The 24643-nt window shown below is 32.9% G+C and overlaps 3 protein-coding genes and 2 non-coding genes across 9 annotated transcripts; all 5 read left to right on the top strand.

The window, feature by feature from the left end:
- Window positions 1–7059: 7059 nt before the first annotated feature.
- On the top strand, window positions 7060–9978 carry LOC130975582 (ABC transporter G family member 9-like). Its single transcript, XM_057900352.1, has 4 exons — window positions 7060–7145; window positions 7800–8589; window positions 8804–9132; window positions 9304–9978. The coding sequence occupies exons 1-4, from the start codon at window positions 7080–7082 to the stop codon at window positions 9976–9978; spliced, it is 1860 nt and encodes a 619-aa protein (XP_057756335.1). The 5' UTR covers window positions 7060–7079.
- Window positions 9979–10443: 465 nt separating this feature from the next.
- TRNAG-GCC (transfer RNA glycine (anticodon GCC)) lies at window positions 10444–10514 on the top strand. The gene has a single exon. It is a non-coding gene; the product is annotated as a tRNA-Gly (tRNA).
- Window positions 10515–10521: 7 nt separating this feature from the next.
- LOC130978485 (small nucleolar RNA snoR114) lies at window positions 10522–10608 on the top strand. The gene has a single exon (XR_009086124.1). It is a non-coding gene; the product is annotated as a small nucleolar RNA snoR114 (small nucleolar RNA).
- A 3797-nt stretch (window positions 10609–14405) lies between these two features.
- Window positions 14406–15393, top strand: LOC130973749 (BON1-associated protein 2-like). Its single transcript, XM_057898402.1, has one exon. It carries the CDS (start codon window positions 14621–14623, stop codon window positions 15209–15211), a length of 591 nt encoding a protein of 196 aa, XP_057754385.1. The 5' UTR covers window positions 14406–14620; the 3' UTR covers window positions 15212–15393.
- Window positions 15394–17597: 2204 nt separating this feature from the next.
- Window positions 17598–22232, top strand: LOC130976293 (uncharacterized). 5 transcript variants are annotated; one of them, XM_057901116.1, is made up of 11 exons: window positions 17598–17849; window positions 18143–18294; window positions 18704–18915; window positions 19017–19166; window positions 19303–19646; window positions 19792–19891; window positions 20025–20084; window positions 20717–20800; window positions 20907–21023; window positions 21627–21742; window positions 21997–22232. In XM_057901116.1, exons 5-9 carry the CDS (start codon window positions 19330–19332, stop codon window positions 20946–20948), a joined length of 603 nt encoding a protein of 200 aa, XP_057757099.1. In that variant the 5' UTR covers window positions 17598–17849; window positions 18143–18294; window positions 18704–18915; window positions 19017–19166; window positions 19303–19329; the 3' UTR covers window positions 20949–21023; window positions 21627–21742; window positions 21997–22232. The 5 variants fall into 5 exon arrangements, with proteins under 5 accessions (XP_057757099.1, XP_057757102.1, XP_057757098.1 ...); XM_057901119.1 differs by having other exon boundaries at window positions 21627–21732; window positions 21949–22226; XM_057901115.1 differs by having other exon boundaries at window positions 21627–21732; window positions 21997–22226.
- Window positions 22233–24643: the final 2411 nt, after the last annotated feature.

Raw genomic sequence — 24643 nt, forward strand, 5'->3', positions numbered from 1 at the left:
TGGTGGCCAATGGTTCTGCTTCTATCCACTTTGTGAAGTAATCTATTCCCACGATCAGGTATTTGACTTGTCCTGGCGCTTGGGGAAAAGGACCTAACAAATCCATTCCCCATTTTGCAAAGGGCCATGGAGAAGTGATACTGATGAGCTCTTCTGGTGGAGCCACGTGGAAATTTGCATGCATCTGACATGGTTGACACTTTTTCACAAATTCTGTGGCATTTTTCTGCAAGGTCGGCCAGTAGAATCCAGCTCGGATTACTTTCCTGGCTAGCGACCTTGCTCCGAGATGGTTTCCGCAGATCCCACTATGTACTTCCTCTAATACCTCGGCGGTTCTTGAGGTCGGTACACACTTTAATAGTGGTGTTGATATCCCCCTTCTGTAGAGAATATTTCTCACCAAGGTGTAGTGTTGTGCTTCCCTTCGGATCTTTTTAGCCTCTTTCTCCTCTTTAGGGAGGATGTCGAATTTCATGTATTCGACCAAGGGGTTCATCCATCTGAGGTTTAAACCGACTACCTCAAGTACTTCTTGTTTTTCTTCTATTTTTACTACCGAGGGTTCCTGGAGGGTTTCTTGGATCAGGCTTCTGTTGTTCCCTCCCGATTTGGTGCTTGCTAACTTGGATAGGGCGTCCACTCTGCTGTTTAGATCCCGAGTTATGTGTTTAACCTCAGTTTCTGCAAAGCGCCCAAGGTGCTCCAGAGTTTTCTCCAAGTACCTCTTCATATTTGGGTCCTTTTCCTGATACTCTCCGCTTATCTGGGAGGTCACCACTTGTGAGTCGCTGTATATCATCACCTTTGTAGCACCGACTTCTTCTGCCAGCTTTAATCCAGCAATCAAGGCTTCATACTCTGCCTGATTATTTGAAGCTGAAAATTCAAATTTTAGGGAAACCTCTATCTGGGTTCCTCTTTCATCTACCAATATTATACCTGCGCCGCTTCCTGTTTTGTTGGAGGACCCGTCTACATAAAGTTCCCATGTAGTTGGTTTTTCCTCCTGATCCCCTGCGTATTCTGCAACGAAGTCGGCGAGGCATTGGGCTTTGATCGCCGTCCGAGTTTCATATCTTAAGTCGAACTCGGAGAGCTCTATTGCCCATTGAACCATTCTCCCTGCAACGTCCGTCTTTTGGAGGATTTGCTTCATGGGTTGGTTCGTACGGACTCTTATTGTGTGAGCCTGAAAGTAAGGTCGTAGCCTTCGTGAGGCTGTTACTAGGGAGTAGGCAAACTTTTCTAGTTTGTGGTATCTTAGCTCAGGGCCTTGTAGAACTTTACTGATGAAATAAACTGGATGTTGTCCGACCTCATCTTCTCTTATCAGGGCTGATGAGAAAGCCTTATCTGCTACGGATAAGTACAGGACGAGGTCTTTCCCAGATACTGGTCAGGTCAGAATAGGAGGTTGGCTTAAAAACTTTTTGAACTCCTGGAACGCCTCCTCGCATTCAGGAGTCCATTCGAACTGGCATCCCTTTCTTAATAAGGAGAACAGTGGAAGGGATTTTAGTGCCGATCCTGCCAAAAATCTGGAGAGGGCTGCAAGTCGGCCATTCAGCTGCTGGACCTCCCTCAAACAAGTCGGGCTCTTCATTTCTAGGATGGCTCTACACTTATCGGGATTGGCTTCAATCCCTCTTTGTGTTAGCATAAATCCTAGAAATTTCCCTGCCTCCACCGCGAAGGCGTACTTTGCGGGATTCAGTCTCATCCCGTGCAGCCTTATGGTGTCAAAGACTTGTGAGAGGTCTGACAAGAGGTCGACTTCTTTTTTGGTCTTTACCAGCATGTCGTCGACGTATACTTCCATTAGACTCCCCAGGTGAGGGGAAAACACTTTATTCATCAACCTTTGATATGTGGCTCCTGCATTCTTCAATCCGAATGGCATGACCACGTAGCAGAAATTAGCTCTGGGTGTGATGAATGATGTTTTCTCCTGGTCTGGCTCATGCATTGGGATTTGATTGTATCCCAAGTAAGCGTCCATAAATGATAAGTATTGATACCCCAAGCTGGAGTCCACTAGGGTATCAATACTTGGTAGTGGGTAAGGGTCCTTGGGACATGCCTTATTTAAGTCGGTATAGTCGACACACATTCTCCATTTGCCATTCTGTTTTTTGACTAGCACTACATTGGCTAGCCATGTTGGGTACTTGACTTCTCTGATGAAGCCAGCTTCCAGGAGCGCCTGCACTTGTTCTTCTACTATTAGGGCTCGTTCTGGGCCGAGCTTGCGCCTTCTTTGTTGTACAGGTCGGGATCCTGGATAAACCGAGAGCTTGTGGGACATGAGCTCGGGATCTATTCCAGACATGTCAGAGGCCTTCCAGGCGAAGAGGTCGGAGTTATCTCTTAGAAGCTTAGTCAATTCTTGTTTTAGGGTTTCCCCTAGGTTGGCTCCTATATGAGTATTTTTTCCTTCCTCTTCGCCGACCTGTATCTCCTCGGTTTTTCCTCCTGGTTGTGGTCGCAGCTCTTCTCTGGCCCTTGCACCGCCGAGCTCTATTGTGTGAACTTCTCTGCCTTTTTCTCTCAGATTTAGGCTTTCATTGTAGCATTTTCTTGCCAACTTTTGATCCCCTCTTACCGTTGCTATCCCTGACGAGGTCGGGAATTTCATGCAAAGGTGGGGAGTGGATACCACGGCTCCGAGTCGATTGAGGGTAGCTCTGTCGATTAAAGCGTTATATGCTGACCCCACATCGATGACTATGAAGTCTATACTCAGAGTCTTTAATTTTTCCCCTTTTCCAAAAGTGGTGTGGAGGGGCAAAAATCCCAGTGGTTTTATTGGCGTGTCCCCTAATCCGTATAGGATGTCGGGGTAGGCTCTTAATTCTTTCTCATCCAGCCCTAGTTTGTCAAAAGCGGGCTTGAAAAGGATGTCCGCCGAGCTTCCTTGGTCTACTAGGGTTCTGTGGAGATGGGCATTTGCTAGGATCATAGTTATTACTACTGGATCATCGTGTCCAGGGATTATTCCTTGCCCATCTTCTTTTGTGAATGAAATGGTAGGGAGGTCGGATGACTCTCCTCCGACCTGGTAGACTCTTTTAAGGTGTCTTTTACGAGAGGATTTGGTGAGTCCCCCTCCCGCGAACCCTCCTGAGATCATATGGATATGTCTCTCTGAAGTCTGCGGCGGTGGGTCTCTTCTGTCGATATCATCTCGTTTCCTCTTCCCATGACTGTCCGACCTTTCTATGAGATATCTGTCAAGCCGACCTTCTCTAGCCAACTTTTCTATCACATTTTTAAGGTCGTAACAATCGTTCGTGGAGTGACCATATATTTTATGGTACTCACAGTAGTCGCTGCGGCTTCCCCCCTTTTTATTTTTGATGGGTCTAGGGGGTGGCAGCCTTTCAGTGTTGCAAATTTCTCTATACACATCCACTATTGAAACTTTTAGAGGAGTATAAGAGTGGTACTTCCTTGGTCTGTCGAGACCGAGTTCTTCCTTCTTCTTGGTCTCCCTCTCCCTCTCTTTTATTGAGGGAGGGTGCCCAGGTCGCCAACTTAGGTCTCTCAGCTTAGCATTTTCCTCCATGTTGATGTACTTTTTAGCTCTTTCCTGCACATCACTCAAGGAGATGGGGTGTCTTTTGGATATGGACTGCGAGAAGGGACCTTCTCTAAGCCCATTGACTAACCCCATTATTACTGCCTCGGTGGGCAGGTCTTGAATCTCCAAACATGCTTTGTTGAACCTTTCCATATAGGCTCGTAAAGATTCTCCGACCTCCTATTTTATTCCCAGGAGGCTCGGTGCATGTTTCACTTTGTCTTTCTGGATAGAGAACCTCATCAAAAACTTCCTTGAGGGGTCTTCAAAGTTGGTAACCGACCTCGGGGGGAGGCTATCGAACCACTTCATTGCTGCTTTCGATAGAGTGGTCGGGAAGGCTTTGCATCGCGTAGCGTTGGAAGCATCAGCTAGGTACATCCGACTTTTGAAGTTGCTCAGGTGATGCTTTGGATCCGTGGTTCCGTCATAGAGGTCCATATCAGGGCTTTTGAAGTTCCTCGGAACTTTTGCCCTCATTATGTCTTCGTTGAAAGGATCCTCCCCACCTAAGGGCGGCTCTTCCTTTTCGAAACGGGAGTTGCGACCTTTGAGGGAGGATTCTAACTTTAAGAGTTTTCTTTCTAACTCTTTTCGTCGTTCCATCTCCTCTTTTAGGCTCTTTTCGGTTTCCTTTTGTCGCTCCCGTTCTTGTTCTAACTGTTCCAGGCGACTGTGGACTAATCCCATGAGTTCAGTTACATGGGATGGTCCCTCTTTTTCTGATTTGCGCCCTTCTGAGGAGTTTACCTTCGGGTTTTTTACTCCAGAGGTACCTTCCCTGTGTTGATTATCAATTTCCTGGTGGAGGGTGAAGTCCACATCGTTATTGCCTGTGTCTAGATTCTCTTGCTCAGAATCTGTCTCCACATGACCTTCTTCGTGGGATCTGTCCGCCATCGGTGGCTGATCTCTCGGGTCCCCGGCAACGGCGCCAATGTTACGGTGGGTAACCGGAGATTAATGGACTGGACTGTATTTGGCTGGCCCAATCGTCTGCGGATGGTAGCTTCCGAGCAGGTTTGCACGCTGGAACCTCCTTCCGACTTGTGTACGTGAGTGAATGGGGGGTGGTACCTGCAAAGACACTCCGATGCCTAAGTTAGCAAGGGTGTGAGCAGGTTTAGAATGTATTGGGCCTAGAGATACCTGAAGAGTGTCAGTGTATTTATAGTGGTGATCTAAACCGCTGCAGTAGTGCCACCCTTTTAGGGTGATAACCGTCCCTTTATCTCAGGGAGGTTAAGATATGGCTCCCGGAAGTGGTTAGAGAGATTTTAAGGACAGTTACTCATTTGAATTGATGTTAATCTGCCAACTATTCTCCGTCCCGACTTCTTTAGAGCAAATCGTAGTCAAGACCGACTTCTTAGTACGAAGGTCGGTGCTCAGCAAGGCTCAATCCTCTGGACTAGGCCTTTCGTTTGGACCTGGACCTTTATTATTGGGTCAGGGTATGAACAATTACCATGAAATTTAATTTAACGATAAATTTGTAATTGAACATATTTTTACAGTTTAATTTAAAATTCTGTTTACAGCTTCATTTGAATTTTGTGTTAGAAAAAAAATTTAGCAACTGAAAATGTAAGTCATGGGAAACAAAAAGTTCATCAAGACATAGAAACCGAGAAAAGAAAAAGACAGATGATACCATTTATGTCATTCCTATAAAAAAAAACGTGAACTTTGTCTCTTTTTCACAATACTAAGTTTTACTCTTTCAAACAAGTTGTATACATATATTGGTGAAAACTCAAGTGCAGTTAACTTCATGTGAAGTTAATAACTGAGAGTTGTTAGATAAAAATTTAGTCAAATCAGTCAAATCATTTCACAACTCCCAGTTATCAACTTCATGTGAAGTCGACTGTACCTGAGTTTCCACCACATATATTTGACGAAAATTAAATAAATAAAAGTTTAAGATAAATTTAAAAAAAAAATTGGTCAATAAGAATGAAGAAGAAAAACGTAACAAATTCATCTGTTAGGAATTTAGGAATAACAGGCAGAAAGAATTGAAATTATTTTAAAGATAGTTATTTGATTTATTCGAACTGATTTTTTTTTAAAAAATTATTTGTATAAAATAGATCTTTTTTTTAAACAATATAGTAACACATATAGTAACACGTGTCAATCATCCAAAAATAACTTCATGTGAAATCGACTACAGAAAAATTTCCACCTTATTTTATAAGAGAACGATGTGGCTCTTGAGTAGTATTGAATTAACTATGTTTTTTAACCCATGCATAAGAGCACTATGTAAGTCAAATTAATATTAGAATAAAATAATAAATAAATTTCTAAAAATTTATATTTTAGATAGATTAATTTTTTAAAAAAAATATTAATAAAATTTTATACAATAATAAATATGAATAAATTAGTTTAAATTAAGATTTTATATTTTAATTATAGAAATTAATTAAAAATAATGTATCTACATCTATTATTTTAAAAAATTTGACTAATATTCTTTTAGAGATTAATCTGTTTAAAGTATAAATATTTAAAAGTTTTTTTATTATTATTTTTTTTTTAAAAGTTTATATTTTTTATTAACATAGTTTATTAACTATGTTCATTCTTCTTTTTATATTTTCACGCTTTACTAAGGAAAAATAATAAAATTTTAAAATCAGTAATTAATTTTGAAATGAGAATTAAAGTAGTGTAATGCATGAAAATGATAGCATAATGGGACCATTTACCATGTTATAGTCACAAAAAATCTGTCACCCATATATATTAAAATATTGTTAAAAGTGTAATAATTTGAGCAGTTGATCAATTTATTGAAAGCATATGTAAAATAACATGAATTTAATACTATATACAATTCGATAAGTTAAAATTAATCTGTTGTGAATCTAAATTCTATTTAAGGTTTTGCTGTTGGCTAATAAATTGCTACATATATAAAATAAAATTCATCCGACATTTATTTAAATAAACTAACAAACTAATCACTAAACTAATTTAACTTAGTTTATAAAATATTTTTTATTATTTTAGAGTACATTACTACGCTAAATTATAATATTATTAATTATTACTTATTCAAATATTAATAAATAAAAATAAAATATTTAAATAATTTTAAAATATATATTAACTATGATTTAAAAATTAATAATACTAAAAAGATAAAAAAATTTAAATTTATTTTATTTAATATTTATTAATTTAAATAATAATTAATAAATATTAAATAAAATAAATATGTGCTGTTTTTGGCTAGTATTAGTATTACAGGTAATTTGCTTGTTATGGCATCTGGGTCCGTTTATAATTTATTACTTTAATTACTTTATAATTTATTTAGCACAAATAGGTACATTGTATCATTCCAGACACAGCTAATTAATACACACAAAACCCATTCTTCATTTTATCTCTTGGTTCTTTTTTTTTAAATCACAGTGCATGATTCTTATATGTGGGGAAATTCAATGTTAAGTCAATGACTCTGAGGGTTGCTAAGAGCATGCATCTCCAGTTAGATATAGAGACTGAAGCTACTCACCATGCAAATCTCCCTGTACTTCTCAAGGTATTGTGATTAAGTCAAATTAAACATAATATTTTATTAATTAATCTTTTTTTTTTAATCCCTGAAACCAACTTTCTTTCCACCCTGCTTTTATTTTTCTCTGTTTCTCTTCTGGAAAATCATCAGTTTTCTCTTTCATGCATGTTCTATGTCTCCACAAATTCCTACCAAATATCATCATCACCATCTCCTTTTTATGGTGAAATGATGAAATCTTTTAGTTTGCAGTTTTTCTCTTTTCCTTTGGTTGTTCAGCAATTTTTAATTATGTAAAATAAGTGAATGTTGTAGTATATAAAATTTTTTCTGCTTCTGTTATTTATGTAGAATATTCTGATAAAATGGAACAAAATAAGTGAATGTTATTAAAATAAGTGAATACTGTATGCTTTCTTTTATATATTCTTTTCTCTTTTTGGTGTGTTTAATTTTGATGATTTATGTAGTAGCCTAACAACTTGTAAACTATACAAATCAAAGAGTTACACTTTACAAGATGGTTAAGGAATATGCATTATATCTGCTTAATTTCCTGATTGTGTGAATTATGCATATCTATACTCATCAAAGGACAAGAAACAAGAGAGAGTAGTGATGGAAACTATGGTAGGATTAAATGGAGTGATGCTGAATTTTGTTTTATTGGTATTGTAGTTCTATGATGTTGTTTATAAAACTAAGCCAGAGAAAGAGAGATTCAAGAACACAAAGGTGGAAGGAAAAACAATACTGAAAGGTGTTTCAGGCATTGTTCAACCAGGTGAAATTCTAGCCATGTTAGGCCCATCCGGGAGCGGCAAAACAACTCTCCTAACAGCATTAGGAGGCAGACTTGGAGGAAAACTCTCCGGAAACATAACTTACAATGGCAAAACTTTCTCGAATGCAATGAAGCGTCTTACCGGCTTTGTTACTCAAGATGATGTTCTGTATCCTCATCTAACTGTCACCGAGACTCTAATCTTCACCGCGCGTCTTAGATTGCCAAGTAGTAGGTTCACCAAAGAAGAAAAAATAATGCAAGCAAAAAATGTGATAGATCAACTAGGCTTAACCGAATGCAAAGATAGCATGATTGGAGGGCCATGTTTGAGAGGTGTTTCTGGGGGAGAGAGGAAAAGGGTTAGTATTGGGCAAGAAATGTTAATAAATCCAAGCTTGTTGCTTTTGGATGAACCAACCTCTGGATTAGATTCGACGACGGCACAAAAAATTGTATCAACTTTGTCTGAGCTAGCAAGTGATGGAGAGAAAACTATTGTGATGACAATACACCAACCTTCTAGTAGGATATACTACTTGTTTCACAAGGTCTTACTCTTATCAGAAGGGAACCTTATGTATTTTGGAATGGGTTCAGAAGCTGTTAAATACTTCTCAAGCATTGACTATGCTCCTTCTATGGACATGAATCCTTCTGACTTCCTACTTGATCTTGCAAACGGTATGCTACATGATCTTTTGTTAATTTTGATTATTTCTATAAACAGCATTTTAATTTTTAAACTTGACTAGTATGTTTTGCCACAAATTATGATCATCATAGTCAACAAATATATTTTGGGGTTAAAAAGAACTTTCTGGATTTCACTTTTTATCTTTTGTTAACCCATTGATAAGCTTGAGACTTTCATTATAAGAGGAGCAAATATTTGCAGGTATATACACCGGTCAACCGAATGAGGACCATACCTTAAACAAGAAGAAACTGATTTCTTCCTACAAGGAACACTTTAGTGACACAATAGAACCAATGTTTCATGAAAAGTGTGACTTTGATAAAAATGAAGATAGATTTGAAGATGAAAAAAGCTTTGGGACTTGGCCTACCAGCTGGTGGCAGCAATTCTTTCTGCTGCTAAGAAGAGATGTCAAAGAGAGAAGACATGAATCATTCTCTTGCATTCTAATTTTTGAAGTTATTGCAGCTGCCATTATTACAGGGCTAGTTTGGTACAAGTCTGATATTTCTCACTTGCAGGATCAGGTAATAATACTAATAATTTCATCAGTGTTTTAAAATTTCAAGTTACACTCCACTTTGTAGTAATGATAATTTGATTAGCACTCCAAATTGACAAGATGATGTGTTGCTTAATTAGGCTTGCAATTGGAAAATTTTAGAAATGTAATTCAACTCTTCTAAATAAACTTGCAGCTTGGACTTTTATACAACATGATTAACTTCTGGTTCGCCTTCCCTCTCTACCGAGCAATATTCACCTTTCCCCAAGAAAGACCAATGTTGGAGAAAGAAAGATCCTCTGGTATGTACAGACTCTCCTCATACTTAATGGCAAAGTCGGTGGCGGATCTTCCAATTGAGCTTGTCCTTCCAACTGCATACCTCATCATAACCTATTGGATGACAGGTCTGAAAGTGAATGCAGTTAACTTCTTGTGCACGCTATCTACCGTCTTACTCCACGTGTTAGTCGCACAAGGGGTCGGCCTTGCCATCGGCGCCATTGTGATGGATATGAAATCTGTGACCACATTGGCTGCAATAATCATGCTAATTTTCATGCTATCAGCTGGATACTTTGTTCAACATTTACCAAAATTTATAGCATGGTTGAAGTATATTTCCCCAAGTTACTACACATACCTGCTATTGATAGGATCTCAGTATAAATCTAGTGAGACATACCCATGCTCTAACAATAATGGTGAGTGTTCAGTTGCAGAATTTCCTATGATAAGAACACAAATGGTGCTTGATATGAAAGAGCAAGCCATGGCTGCATTGGCTCTAGTTATAATGCTTATAGGTTATAGAATTGTGGCTTATATTGCACTATTGAGGATTGGAGTGACAAAGAACAAGGCTTAACTAGTGATTTTCTATCTAATTACATTTTTTATTTTAATTTCTTATAAAATTTTACATAATATTTCTTTTCAAATTTAAAGATTATGCTAGCTGGCATTATATTAGTCACATATTCTCTTCTAAAAATGATTAGAATCAGAGTTTTGATTTTTTTTTTACTTTTTCTTATTTTTATATAATTTAATATTTATTTAATTACATAATTATATTTGTAACCTTTTTCATCCGATCCGTTCATGGATATAGAGGCACAAAAGAAGAAAGGTATAATATAACTTCTATACTAAACATTCAAATGGATAACAAACACTTCTAAGTAATAAAGAGTTGGATTCTCTTCAAATATATACTTCCTCTATCTGAAATGATTGACAAATGAAATGAAGCCGTTTTAACTAAAATTATCCTTTTTCATTTTTATTAAAGTTAGCCATCAAATATATATGTAAATAGAAGAAACATGTAGCACCAGTGGTCTAGTGGTATAATAGTACCCTGCCACGGTACAGACCCGGGTTCGATTCCCGGCTGGTGCATTTACAAGAGCAGTGATGATAACGCTGCACGTTTGTGGTTGTTGGTCAATCACGCTTCATCTACTACTGGGTGAAATCAAGTGCATCTGAGCTCTTTTTTCCAATAAAAAATGTTTATTCTTTTTATGTGAAAAGTATTATATATGATACTGAAATCTGAAATGCTAATGAATCCCCAATGTATAATGATCTATCTCTTCTTCGTTTAGCAGCTTATGTAATTGGGATGACGGCATCATGATATATATGAGTGCGTATATTAATTAATTAAGCTAAGGAAATTCATGGACACATGATACATATGGTGAGGTGAGGTACGTTGGTAATTTCATCGTAGACACCATCAACATCACATTCGTGGTCATGGTTATATTAGTGACTCTATCTAATATTTTCCACACCAAAATAAAATAAAAACTATAAGAAGCTAGCGATGACCTTCACCTTCCAACACAAAATCCACTAACTGAATTTGGGCCAATAAATTTGGGTGGTTGGCGGAAAACAACAGGGATAAGCAGACAAGACCGAATGTTAACCGATCGATTAACTAATCGCAAAATATTCACATGCAAAGTAACGAGACGAAATTTTGTACGTACTAATAATTATTTCTCATTTCTCATTAAAAAAAATAAAAATAAAAAGCGCTTCTAGTTATGCAACAATGTTGCGTTAACTGAAACAAAGGTGTAACTAACATATCAATTGAGTAGTTAATTTATTCATCTGTTTAAAAAATAAGTGTTGGAGATACTAATTTAATTTTTTAACAATTCTTTGGACAGAAATAAACTTTTAAATAGAATTTTAATTCACGATAATTTTTATTTATGTTTATTATTATTGATGTTATGTAAGATATGCTTAAAAAGTTTTGTTCATGAAATTACTTTAAAAAACAAAGACACTTGTAATTTTTTTTCTTGGTTTTCACATTATCTTTTTGTTGGGCAACAAATTACTACATGCATATAGCGTGATTCGAACTCGCAACACTTACTTAAGTAGACTAATGAATTAATTACTAAACCAATCTAATTTGATTAAGACACTTGTAATCATAGTTGTTAGAATCGGACCGGATCAGCTAGTTCGACCGAAAAACCGGTAAATCAGATCCTATGTCGGTCCGGTCCAATATTTGGACCGTGTAAGGTAGAGAACCGGTACGAACCGGTCAAATTCGGTGTGAACCGGTAAAAACCGGTCAAATTCGGCAAAAATCGGACCGGTCAGGGCTGCTTGGTCAACTTTGAAGAGGAATATCTACAATGGACCAACGATCTGCAACTCCACCATGCTCTAAACCCTCCAGCGGGTTCGAACCCCTTCCTCCAGCATAAAGCAAGCATGCTTCTACCACCAAGTTTTAATGTTTCTCATCAATTAATATACTAATTATAATACATATAGCATATTTTTTTCACTTATATTAAATTTATTTTAATTTCAAAGTCACTCATTTTTAAATCAATTACATTTTATTTAACTATAAATTTTATTAAATATATACAAATTAAAAAGATAAACAAAAAATTTAATTAATCACAATTTATTTTTTTATAATAATTATATGATATCTATTAATATTATTTTTTGAATATATTATTTTATTTTTTGTCTTCATATAAGGTTGATAGTTGAAATTGTTAGATGATATTTAGTTAAACTAGTCAAATAATTAAATTTTATATAATTATTTAATTATACCAAATTAACCGGTTCGACCAGTGACCCACCAGTTAAACCAATGACCCAATGACCTAATAACCTCACCGGTTCGATCACCGGTTCGGTTCTGACAACTATACTTGTAATTTTTAACAAGTAATTTTAAGATTTTAGAGCTTACTTACCCCTTCCTACAATAAATATATTTTTCTATTGGTTTAATTTATTGACGATTTAATTTATTTAAAGGGTAAGAAGAGATCAGTTATTATAAAATAAATAAAAAAAATAATATATACTCAGTAAATATTATTTTTTTAATCAGTACATAATTAGTAATAATTTATATTTATAAAAATTTTACATATAAAAATATATAATTTATATTTATATTTATCAAAATTTATACATTTAAATCAATATAATTTATACTTATATTTTTTAAAATTTATATACATCAATTAATAAAATTTATTTATTAAAAATAATTTAATATTTATATTGATTAAATAATAATAAAAATACTAAAGTTGTAAAGTTGTAATTGAGAAAATGGCAGGGGACCACGTAGGGTCCCGTTTCGTGGAAACATCCTAATAAAATTCATCTTGTTTTGAATTTTCTGAACCCTCAACTCTATCTAACGTGCTTAAACCATGTGGAAATTGACACATCCAAGTCAACCACATTTCTACCAAGCACGCACGTATTCTAAATTGGTTTTATTTGAAATATAAAGAACTAATTTATTCTTCATTTTTCCGTAAAATTTGGTTTTTTTATTATGTTGATTTTTAGAGTAAATAATAAATAGATCCTTTAATTTTTATTTTAAAAACAAATAAATTCTTGACTCATTAAAAAATAAAAATATTTTTAATTTTTTAAAATGAGAAACATTTAAATTTTTTAAAGATTGATTTGTTTTTATATTTTTTGGATGAGAAAATTTAAATATCTCATATTTTAAAATATCAAAAATATTTTTATATTCTCAATTAATCAGTAATTTATCTGTTTTCGAATTAAAAAGTTAAAAATTTATACCAAAATTTTAATAAATGTTTACCGTTCAAAAATTTGGAACTGAATTTTTATATTTTAATTTAATTAGATACCGACTAAGTGTTGCCTTTTAAAAAAATACTATAGTTCAAGAATATTTTATAATTAATCTCACATTAACTACAAAAACAAATATTTCAATAATATTTCATATTTGCTAACAAAAAAACAGTTAGTAATGACTTAATTAAAAATTTTTATTTAATATAAAATTTTAATTAGAAACTTTAAATTATAACTATCTAATTAAAATTTTGATTAAAGTATATAAAACAATTAAACCTTAAAAAAATTATGATATAAAAAAATAAATAGATTAAAATTTAAATATTAAAAGGATTAATTTACACTTTTTTATTACAAATTAATTTACCTAATGTTCTAAAACAAAATTTAAAAACCAATTTATCAATTCTTTAAAACTATTTTAAGATATTATTTAAAAAAAAATAACAACAAAAGCCACAGTCAAACAAATTTTAAAGAAAGACATTTAAATAAAGATGTTTAAAATAATTTTTTAAATATATTTTTTAATAATTAAAATTTATCTTATATAATCGATCAAACTGTGTTATTTTTATCAAAATTAGACCAGATAAATTAGTTTAACTGAAAAATTAGTAAACCAAATTTTGAATCGATTTAAATTAATATTTTTTATAGAAAATAATTATAATATTTTTATTAAAAAAATGAATAAAATATTTTTATTATATATATTAATTTTAAAAATTCTAAATCCTAATCCTATGACGACATAGAGAAAAGAGAAGAGTTAAGATTTAGATCGAGTTTTCAATATATATATATATAATAGAAATATTTTAAGTCATTTTTTATAATAGAAATATTGTAATTATTTTTATAAAATATATTAATTTAAATTGATTCAAATTTGATTTACCAATTTTTAGTCAAATCAATTTATCTAATTTAATTTTAATAAAAATAATATAATTTAATTGATTATACGTATTAATTTTAATTGTTAAAAAATATCTTTTTAACAAAAAATATTTTAGATGTTTGTACGTGAATGGTCCCAATTTAGGAAGCTCAAAAGGAAGCAACGCCTTTGTTTCTTTCTACCTTCTCTCTCTCTTACGTTTTTCACATGAACTCTTCCTATATTTATGAACAACAACCACCCGCTTTTCCTTCCCACACACACTTCTTCCACATCTTCTAAATACTCTCCTTTCTTCTACTAACTTTATTGATACAACTCTTTTACTATTCAATTCTTCTAGCTAGTTCTGGTTTTGTTGCTCACAAAATTTTTAAATTTTAATTCTTAATTATTTAAGATAACATAACATACATAAATAAGTTCCAAATTTTATTTTTCTTGTATTTATCACAACATGGATGCAAGGTGCCCAGTAAGAACACTGGAACTCACGGTCCAATCAGTAGAAGGACTCCGACTGGACCGCAAGCCCGCCACCACGAAAAATAATCTCTTCGTGGTGGTTAGGGCAGAGTCCATAAACAGCTACACTACATGCATGGCGAAAGAAGATGATACAAACAACAACCTTACGTGGAATCACAAATTGGATGTCGATGTTCCGTTGCATGCAAGTTCCATAACGTTGGAGGTGAAGTCCAAGACATTGAAGGGTGTCAAAGACGTTGGAATTGCAAGGGTTGCGGTTTCGGAATTCATGGGTGGTTTTGGTAGTGTTCCACAACATTGCTTGCAGTTTTTGAGCTATAGGTTGAGGGATTGGGAAGGAAGGCGCAATGGTGTGCTTAATTTCTCCGTTAGGGTGGTGAATTCACCGGAATATTTGACGGCGGCAGCAGGGAAAGTAGTGAGTCCTTGTGGGTTTAAACTGCGAGGGACTGCTATCGAGGCAACGACTTCTTTTTCTTATTATGGTGGTGGTGTTGTTGTTGGAGTTCCTATTGGGTGGAACAGCTATGGTAGCAGCAGCTATAATAATGTTTGAAATTTTGCAAACTTAGCTTCTTTTTTTCCTTTTCGGATTCGCATAATTGTTGGTGCCAAACACTTCGGATATTTATTATATATTTCTAATTTTACGATTAAAATGTATGATATGTCATTTTTTTATTGTTATTGGAATCATATTTTTTTTTTCTAAAATTAAGAAATTTTTATTTTTTTTTATTAATTTTACAATCAAAATGTGCCACATGTCACTCTTTCATTATAATTGAAATTAAATCTTTTTTTCTAAAATTAAAGAATTTATTCCTTCTCCATACTAATTTTACAACCAAAATGTGATACATGTCATTCCTTCATTATTGCAATTAAAATCAAATATTTTTCTCCAAAATTAAAGAGTTCTCCACTCCTTCACCTTTCTCTATCTCTCACATTCATTCAACTATTCTATCTATTTTATATATCATTATTAATTAATATCAATGACTAATTACTAATTTGCCAATTAAAATCTGTAACATGACATTCTTTAATTGCATTAAAATTAAAATATTAAAATTAAAATTGAAATATACCTAAATTACGTATCATATATTACTATTTAATTTAATAATCAAATGTGTCACATAATGCTCTTTTATTAAAATTGTAAGAAAATATTTTTTTTTTCAAATTAATAAAGTCCCTTCCTAAATTCTCTCCTCTACCTCTCTCTATTTTTCTATTTCTCTCTACTATTTTCACTCTATATATAATTTATATTTTATATTAGTAATCTGACAAATAAAAATATATCATCCGATAATTTTTTTACAATTAAAATAAATTTTTTTCTTCCAAAATTCACAAATTCTCACTCTCACTCTCATTCTTCATCTTTATCTTTCTCTCTCTTTTTTCTCATTCTCTATTTTTCTATCTTTTTGTTCTATAGACAAAATTAACAAAATAATATAATTCAAATAAAAAATATTATTGTTATTATTATGTACATAATTTTTTAGTTTTAAATTTTTACCGCTTATCTTTCTAATTTATATTTTTATTTTTTTCAAATATTTATTACATATAATTTGGAGAGAATACTAATGTTATAATTAGAGTTAAGTACTTTTTTCGTAGCTAAGGTCTTGGGCCAAAATCAAAATCATCTCCGACCTTTTTTTTCTTATTAAAATTATCTTCAACATTACAAAACGTTAAAAAATCGTCCTTTTGTCCAGAAATAAATTTTTTTAGACCATTTTACCCTTACATAAAAATTAAAAAAAAGCTTCAAAAGAAGGGTTCCACCCGTCATCACCAGATCCGTCCCCTTTTCCACGCCACACTCCCTCACTTCCTTCAGAAGCCGCAAGCCCTTCCCTTAACTGTGGCACCTCACGCTCCGGTTACCTTCTACGCTACGACGACGACGTAGGTTCTAGCTCCGCCACAGGTTCCAGCTCCGCAACAACTTCGACAGGGAGAACCGGCCAGGGTAGAAAACAGAGAAGCTCGCGAATCTGCAGAATGAGGCAGAGGCGAAGAAGAAAGAGGCGCTGGTGGAGCTGAAGAGAGTGGTGAAGGACCTGCAGCAAGGAGAGGACTTGGCGATTTATAATTTTCTAGGTGTTTTCGTACTCTTGTAATGGTGGAAAACGGCATCACCAATCCTATACTCCCTCTATCCTCCTCCTCTAACCACATAATCCTCAACCTCTTCGAATCCAAATTCCCTAAACCTGTTTTAGTTCATCAGATGCTCCGAACCCCTAATCGTTCCTCCTGCCTCAATCGTTTCATCTTTGTTCCTCCTCTTTTCGTTCTTCCTATTTTTTGAAGAACATAAATATCATTTTTTAATTCTTTTTAATTTTTGTGGTTGCTAATTTTGGATCTGAAGTTGCGATTGATGATTGTTGTTAAATCTAAAATTTTTAGTAATTTATTTTGTGGATGTTGTTGTTGATTTATTTTATGATTATTGTTGCTGTTGAATTTGTTATCGTTGAATTTGCTGAATTTGGTTGTTGCTGTTGTTGAAGGAGAGAAGAAGAATTAAGGTTTTTTATTTAGGATAAAGGGTTCTGAGAATCGGTATACCAATGTGCTTGTTATGAAGAGTTTATGCAAGCAGGGTAGATTGAATGAAGTTGAAGGATTCTTGTTTGGCTTGATGGATGGTGCCAAGGAGCTTCATACTGTTAGGTTGGTTAGGGAGTTTGGGGATTTAGGCTGTTAGGTTCACTACAGGAAAAAAAATTTTTAGCGACAAGCTTTTAGTGGCCATAATATTATTGCCATAATTTCTCTTTTTAAAACATTTTTTAGTGACAATTATATATTTATCATTAATACTATAAATTTTAATGGCAATTTAAACTATAACCACTAAAAAGAAGCTAAAATTTTAAAAGTACTAACAAACTTAAACTGCTAAATCAAAATTATCTCCACTCTACGTGCCTCGCCACTCTACCTCACACAAGCTACTCTCAATGCTTCATTCCCTCTGAGAACCGCACACCGTTCTTCTTCTTCTTCTTCTCACATCTCCATTATTCCTTCTTCTTCTTCTTCTTCGTCGCTCGAATCTCTTCCAAGTTTTCATCTCAATAATCGCAATCTGAATCATTTCTTGGACAAGCTAGTGCTGATTTTGATTGAAATCTGAATCGCGCTCTAGTCATCAGGTACGAGTTCCTTAATCTTCCTCTCAATTTTGATTCCTGTGCTCCCAATTTATGTTCTATCGCAACCTGGTGTTTTTTTTCCAATTCTTTTTGGTTCAATATACATTGCTAACATTCAATTGTCACGGTTATTCTGAAATATTTATTTGATAGGATGAATTAGGATTATTAGAATAAAAAATTGAGCTTGGCAATATTTGGTTCCACTTTTATGCTTCGATCTTTGTAAATAGGCAGAACAATTAGACCATTAATTAACCCCGAACACCTCTGACACTTTGACGCGTGCACAGATCTGGAGCCGGGGTTTAGTGTTGGGAGTTGTGGTGTTTGCTTTCGTCTTCTTATTTGTCTCTGCAGACGATGTTGTTGTGCCCACCGAAGATAACTTTGAGAAGGAGGTTGGTCAGGACAGAGGAGCACTTGTTGAGTTCTACGCTCCTTGGTAATAAAATAAAATAACCACCAATCCATTTTTGGTTCCTTTGTTGATTCAATTTTTACCTTATCTAGGGTTTAGTTCAGTAAACAGTTCGAATAAAATGTGTTATTGTCCTTTATCTCTTTGATTTTATAGATGAATAGATGTTTAACTTTATATTCTTTGATTTGATTCCTTTAATATAAATTATTAGATGATAAGATCTCTGTATAATTGACACTAGAGACGGTGAGGGTACCGAGACTTTTTTTTGTGCCAATTGAAGGTTCTGAGTTCGTTATATATATATATATATAGTTGCCAGATTTTCACTCTGTCGGGTGATTCATCATGGCGATCCAGCAAAGTAAGATGCACATTTGTTTTCTAATTGTCGATCTATGTTTCTCATACCACTTTTTTGTTACCATAGGTGTGCCTCTTTAGGTGAGATTTTTGGAGGACTTGACATTGCAAGGGATTGCAATGATGCTGAATTCCTCTTGCAAACTCTAGGAAGGTGTTGCTCCTGTGGTTATTATGCTACCGCACAGTGTGCTAGAAGTGGGAAGAGTACTGTTCCAGATGTTCTTTCTACTATTGAAGGGCCATGGGCTATCATCTATTGGCAAGTAACTCAAAGTGGTAAGTTTCTGTTTGTCCAAATTTTGGGCTCTATCTATTTCTTCTGCACGAATCATGAAGTTTGAGGTGGTACCTTCTTTTTTCATTTTGGTCTTTTATAGGATAGCTCACAGACTCTCTGGTTTGGCCGAGATGCATTTGGTAGAAGGAGCCTCCTTGTTCACTGGTCTACACAAGATGACTGCACCTTCCTGCTTTCTTCTGTCTCACCTTCCTCCTTGTTCACTGGCCTACACAAAATTGGACAATGAGTGAGTATCCTTTATAAATGACTTTTCTATGAATCATTTGTCTATAAGTTGTTTTGAACCTAAACAAGCTGATTTTCAAATAAATATTGTATATGATTTTCATGTCGCTTAGACAATTGCTTCTTTGGCTTGCCAGCTGGATTGGAGATTAGCAGATCAAGAAATGGCACAGAGTTCATCAACTTCGTCTTCAGATGATAAGGTGGTAGAAGTTGATAGCACCCCTAACAGAATTTCAGAGGATACTGTTAAGTGCTTGTGTAGCATATTTTTAAGAATCGGAACATCCAATGACTTTTTGATGGAGCCGAGAACGCCGCCATACTCTGACAGGGAAAGCAGCAAGGAAAAAGATCAGTTGTGTGATCCTTATGGTATCTGTTCGGAATCCAAAACAACAGATATTGGTCCATACAAAAATTTTTGTGAGGTTAAAGGCTCTGTTGATCTCAGCAGAACAACAAGTACCCATAGATTAAAGTAAGTAAAGTTGATGTTGCAAGTTACTATCTATCTATCTATCTATCTATCTATCATTTCCTGAATATGTATGCATAATTAAAACTAGACAGTTATTGCGACCGGAGTATCTATCTAATATTCTAATCTTTCCCTACATGATCAGGTCCCTGCTTGGGAAGTTTGTCTCTCTGAATTTGAAGGGTCTTTCTCATCAGGAAAAACTTGCATTCTGGATAAACATTTATAATTCCTGCATGCTCAATGTAAGTAGCCTTTCTTTTTTAAGTCCCTAATTTACTATCCCCATTATTGTGGTAAAGACTGTAGAGATGTCACCTTTGTTTGTTTGTCACAAATCCTCAGTACCGAAAATGCCTTTTGTTTTCAATATTGTAGGCATATTTAGAGCATGAAATACCTGAGAGTCCTGAAATGGTTGTAGCACTAATGCAGAAGGTACAGTGATCTGGCTCAATCTTTTCTACACATATTTATTCTTGTGGAAGGAAAGCTATATTCTCATTCTTGACTACAAGTATAGGAACAAAATAGTTTCTCAGGATTTAATTTAAAAGTTACAAATTCGTTTCTCACCAAATAAATTCATATCGCTGGTTCTTTATCAGAAAAATTCATCTCATCATAAAAATCTTAGACATACTAATCTGTCACCATCTTGAATGGTGAGAGACAAATTCACTTATTTTAAATCCTGATAAATGGCAGAATAAACTCCATCTTTTTTGCATTTCATTTGATTGGAACGAACTACTGGTTTGATCAACCATGCTAAGAGCCAACCATTATTTTGATCTTAAAAAGATTAGTCGTTGTGAGTTTGATATCTATATGGTGATACCCAAGATTGGCTCTTTTACATGAAGCAGTTAGATGATTTGACATGTTTATAATATAATACTTTTTAACTATCAACTTTACATAAAAAAGTGCATATGAGTTTTCACTATTTTGAGAACAAAAACGATGATTTACTTAGGAGTTAGGACTAAAATGAAATGTTATAATTTTTCTTGTGGCACCGGTTAAAATGAAAGAATATTCATAACACATGGAAATGCTTATGCCAGGCAACAATAACAGTGGGAGGCCAGTTACTCAATGCAATTACAATAGAATACTTCATATTGAGATTGCCATATCACCTGAAGTTTGTAAGTGCAATAATCTAATATCTTCTCTTCTGCTTTTTGATGTGATATATAAAGGACAATGCTATAGAAATTAAATCCGTAACTTTCTCACCTTGGCTTGTTACAGACATGCCCCAAAGCGGGAAAAAACGATGAGGTAAAAGCATGAAGCATATTCGGCCTGGAATGGTGTGAGCCATTAGTGACATTTGCACTATCCTGTGGAAGCTGGTCTTCACGTGCGGTATGCTCTCTTATCATTTATCATTATTCTTTCTTAAATCAAGTTAGGATGAAAGTTTAAAGTTGAAAATTATCCGAATGACTGTGAGAACAAGCTATTTGGATTTTGGACAACCAAATTCAAGTAGGGGCATGCAAGATCCGTCTTCATTCAAAATATATTGTTAGATTTGGATTTTCTTGTTATTTTTATCTATGTTTTTTAATGTCAAATTTGGGTTGTGTCGGGTCAACCCAACCCTAACCAAAGTCATATTATATAACTAAAATATATATTTTATAATAAAATTAATGATAAAATATTATATTATTATACTTTAATTAATATTGTTTATATTATATAATATCATTTTTATATTATCATTTTTTTCTTTGGTGGTCTGGATTTTATGATACTTGCAACATTATTAGATTAATGTCTAGATCAAAGTTGTGAGTGCTTCCCAATAAGCTTCATTTGATTTCTTTGCTGTTACTTTATATAATCCTAGTTAGTTAATTATCTGGTTAGAAACACATGGAGTAGAACTAGTTGAGTTGGCATGTTTTTTATTTTGAAGATTTCAACTGAGCTGATTGCTTAATCTTTCTTTTGTGTTGGCAGATCAAATTGATCTACTTAATGTAAGCTTTGATGGTCAGTTTGCTCCAAATAGAATATCTGTCAAGGCTGGGTTAAAAGAACTGAAAAGAGTTGCACCTTCCAGAAGGTATGAAATGGTAACTGAAGTTTTTCATGGGCCTGTTTTACTTTCTGTTTTCTAGTTTCTTGTCAGAAAATATAGTGATAATTTATTGCTTAAGCTTAAGCCTGGTTTTTTCAACTATTTAAAAAGCATGCTAGCAAGATTTAGTGATAATTTCTTGCTTGTTTCTGTTTGTATATATTCTAATATTATATTCTGTTTCTTGTTTTGCTTTTTAAGTATTTATGCATTCTTGGATTGGTGTGACACTCCTCAAATCTATTACAGGCACTAATTGGAGATGTTGGAAAATGAAGGAGATGATGACAAACCTGATTGTTAATTAAAAATTGGAAACTTTGCTTCATTCTCTCTGCTGTATTATTGTATTGCATCTGTGCTAGGTTCTATTTGTTTACTTTTGATCATTAACTATGTGCTAATCATTGATGTAACATAGAATTGTAGTATTTGTATTGTTTAAATTTCTATTATGTTTTATTACTTTTTAAGAGAACTTTGTGTATAAATATTTAATTGAATTTAATAAAATATTTCATTTTGTAATAATTAATTTTAGTATATTTATATTATGTACAATAATAATAATTGTTGGTAAAAATAATTTGAAATTTTAGAAAAATGATAGGTTGTTATTTCTAAAAGAGTGAGTATAATTAAAAAAATCTTAAAAATTTAGCGGCAATAGTAATGGCAACTAAAAGTATATAATATTACAATTTTAGAATTATTTTTAGTGGCCATATAAATTGCCGGTAAAATGAGTTTTGGCGGCAATAGTAATGGCCACTAAAAATGAATAATATTGCAATCGTAGAATTACTTTTGGTGGCCATATAAATTGCCAAAAAAATGGCCACTAAAAATTATATACTTTTTGTGGCCATTAAAAAGGTCTTTACCGGCAAATGTTATAATTGCTACTAAAATCTTTTAGCGACGAAGCATAAGACGGCTAATGTCTAATTACCAGTAAATGTATTTGCGGCTATTTTTATTACCGCTAAAAGCAAAATAAATTGCCGCTAAAAGTGATGTTTTTTTGTAGTGATTGGGATTATACTTATGGGGTTTGGATAAGGAGCTTTGTGCAGGGTGGTAGCCTGGTAGGTTGGATGAAGCCTTGGAATTTTTAAGACAGAAGAAGGAAGATGAAGGATACAGTCCTAGTTTGCTGTTTTATATTAAAGGAAGGTTTTTTTTTTTAATTTTTGTTTAAGGGTAAAATTATCCACAAAATATTGTTCATGGAAAAAAAGATAATTTTTTAACATTTTGTAACATTGGGGATGATTTTAATAAGAAAAAAAAAGTTGGGGGCGATTTTGATTTTAACCCAAGACCTTAGGGACGAAAAAAGTACTTAACCCTTATAATTAAAAATCAGAATCAAGATTCAATTGTTTTTAAAAAAATAATTTTGAGTTAATTTTATAACTATTAGTATAACTTTTTTATGCTAATATCTAATTATATTTTTATATACATAGGAAAAAAATATTATTTTTAAATAACAAGTATAAAAATTAATTATTTGTATTTGTGCAACAGACTTAACACCTAATTAAATGTAAAATTATACATGTTAAATTATTTTAAATTTTAGATAACAAATATTAAAATTAATTATTAATAAAAAATTAGACTTTTTCATATAAAAATATTAACTAAAAATTTTATTATTTGATTTTTTATCTACAGATACCTTGATCTTCTTAGTCAGAGACTTTTTTTAACCTATAACTTTTGGTGTAAAAGTAGTTTGATTTTATAAATCTTTTTTGACATGCATAATCTATATCTATTATATATTTTTAATTTTACAACCAAAATGTACCATATATCACTTTTTTATTACAATTAGAATCAAATCTTTCCCTCCAAAATTAAGGAATTTTCATATATTTCTTACTAATTTTATAGCCAAAATATGTCACATGTCACTCCCTCATTGTAATTAAAATTAAATCTTTCTCTCCAAAATTAAAGAATTCATTCCTTCTCCATACTAATTTTACAACCAAAATTTGCCACATGTCACTCCCTCGTTGCAATTGAAATCAAATATTTTTCTCCAAAATTAAAGAGTTCTCCACTCTTCCACCTTCCTTTCTCTATCTCTCTCATTCCTTCAACAATTCTATTTATTTTATATATCATTATTAATTAATATCAATGACTAATTACTAATTTGACAATCAAAATGTGCAACATGACATTCTTTAATTACATTAAAATTAAAATATTACAATTGAAATTGAAATATACATAGATTATGTATCATATATTACTATTTAATTTTATAATCAAATGTGTCACATAATACTCTCTTATTAAAATTATGAGAAAATATTTTTTTTAAATTAATAAAGTCCCTTCCTAAATTCTCTCCTCTACCTCTCTCCATTTTTCTATTTCTCTCTACTATTTTTACTCTATATATAATTTATATTTTATATTAGTAATTTGACAAATCAAAATATGTCATCCGATATTTTTTTACAATTAAAATAATTTTTTTCTTCCAAAATTAACAAATTCTCACTCTCATTTTTCATCTTTATCTTTCTCTCTCTTTTTTCTCATTCTCTTTTTTTCTATCTTTCTATTCTACAAAAAAAAATTAACAAAATAATATAATTCAAATAAAAAATATTATTGTTATTATTATGTACATAATTTTTTAATTTTTTATTTAGTTTTAAATTTTCACCGCTTATCTTTCTAATCTATATTTTTTTAAATATTTATTACATATAATTTGAAGAGAATACTAATGCTATAATTAAAAGTTAGAATCAAGATTCAATTGTTTTAAAAAATTTAATTTTGAGTTAATTTTATAACTATCAGTATAATTTTTTTATGCTAATATCTAATTATATTTTTATATACATAGAGAGAAAAAATATTA

Source organism: Arachis stenosperma, chromosome 4, assembly GCF_014773155.1.
Source record: "Arachis stenosperma cultivar V10309 chromosome 4, arast.V10309.gnm1.PFL2, whole genome shotgun sequence".
In the NCBI taxonomy this organism is placed as follows: Eukaryota; Viridiplantae; Streptophyta; class Magnoliopsida; order Fabales; family Fabaceae; genus Arachis; species Arachis stenosperma.

What these genes read in the sequence shown, in the direction of transcription:
- LOC130975582 (XM_057900352.1), top strand. Translation starts at nt 7,080, where the DNA reads ATGCATCTCCAGTTAGATATAGAGACTGAAGCTACTCACCATGCAAAT. An exon ending in ATCTCCCTGTACTTCTCAAG is followed by an intron (nt 7,146 to 7,799) that starts GTATTGTGATTA and finishes TTGGTATTGTAG; the next exon opens with TTCTATGATGTTGTTTATAA. An exon ending in TTTCTCACTTGCAGGATCAG is followed by an intron (nt 9,133 to 9,303) that starts GTAATAATACTA and finishes ATAAACTTGCAG; the next exon opens with CTTGGACTTTTATACAACAT.
- LOC130976293 (XM_057901116.1), top strand. Translation starts at nt 19,330, where the DNA reads ATGGCACAGAGTTCATCAACTTCGTCTTCAGATGATAAGGTGGTAGAA. An exon ending in ATAATTCCTGCATGCTCAAT is followed by an intron (nt 19,892 to 20,024) that starts GTAAGTAGCCTT and finishes TCAATATTGTAG; the next exon opens with GCATATTTAGAGCATGAAAT. An exon ending in TTGTAGCACTAATGCAGAAG is followed by an intron (nt 20,085 to 20,716) that starts GTACAGTGATCT and finishes TGCTTATGCCAG; the next exon opens with GCAACAATAACAGTGGGAGG.
- LOC130973749 (XM_057898402.1), top strand. Translation starts at nt 14,621, where the DNA reads ATGGATGCAAGGTGCCCAGTAAGAACACTGGAACTCACGGTCCAATCA.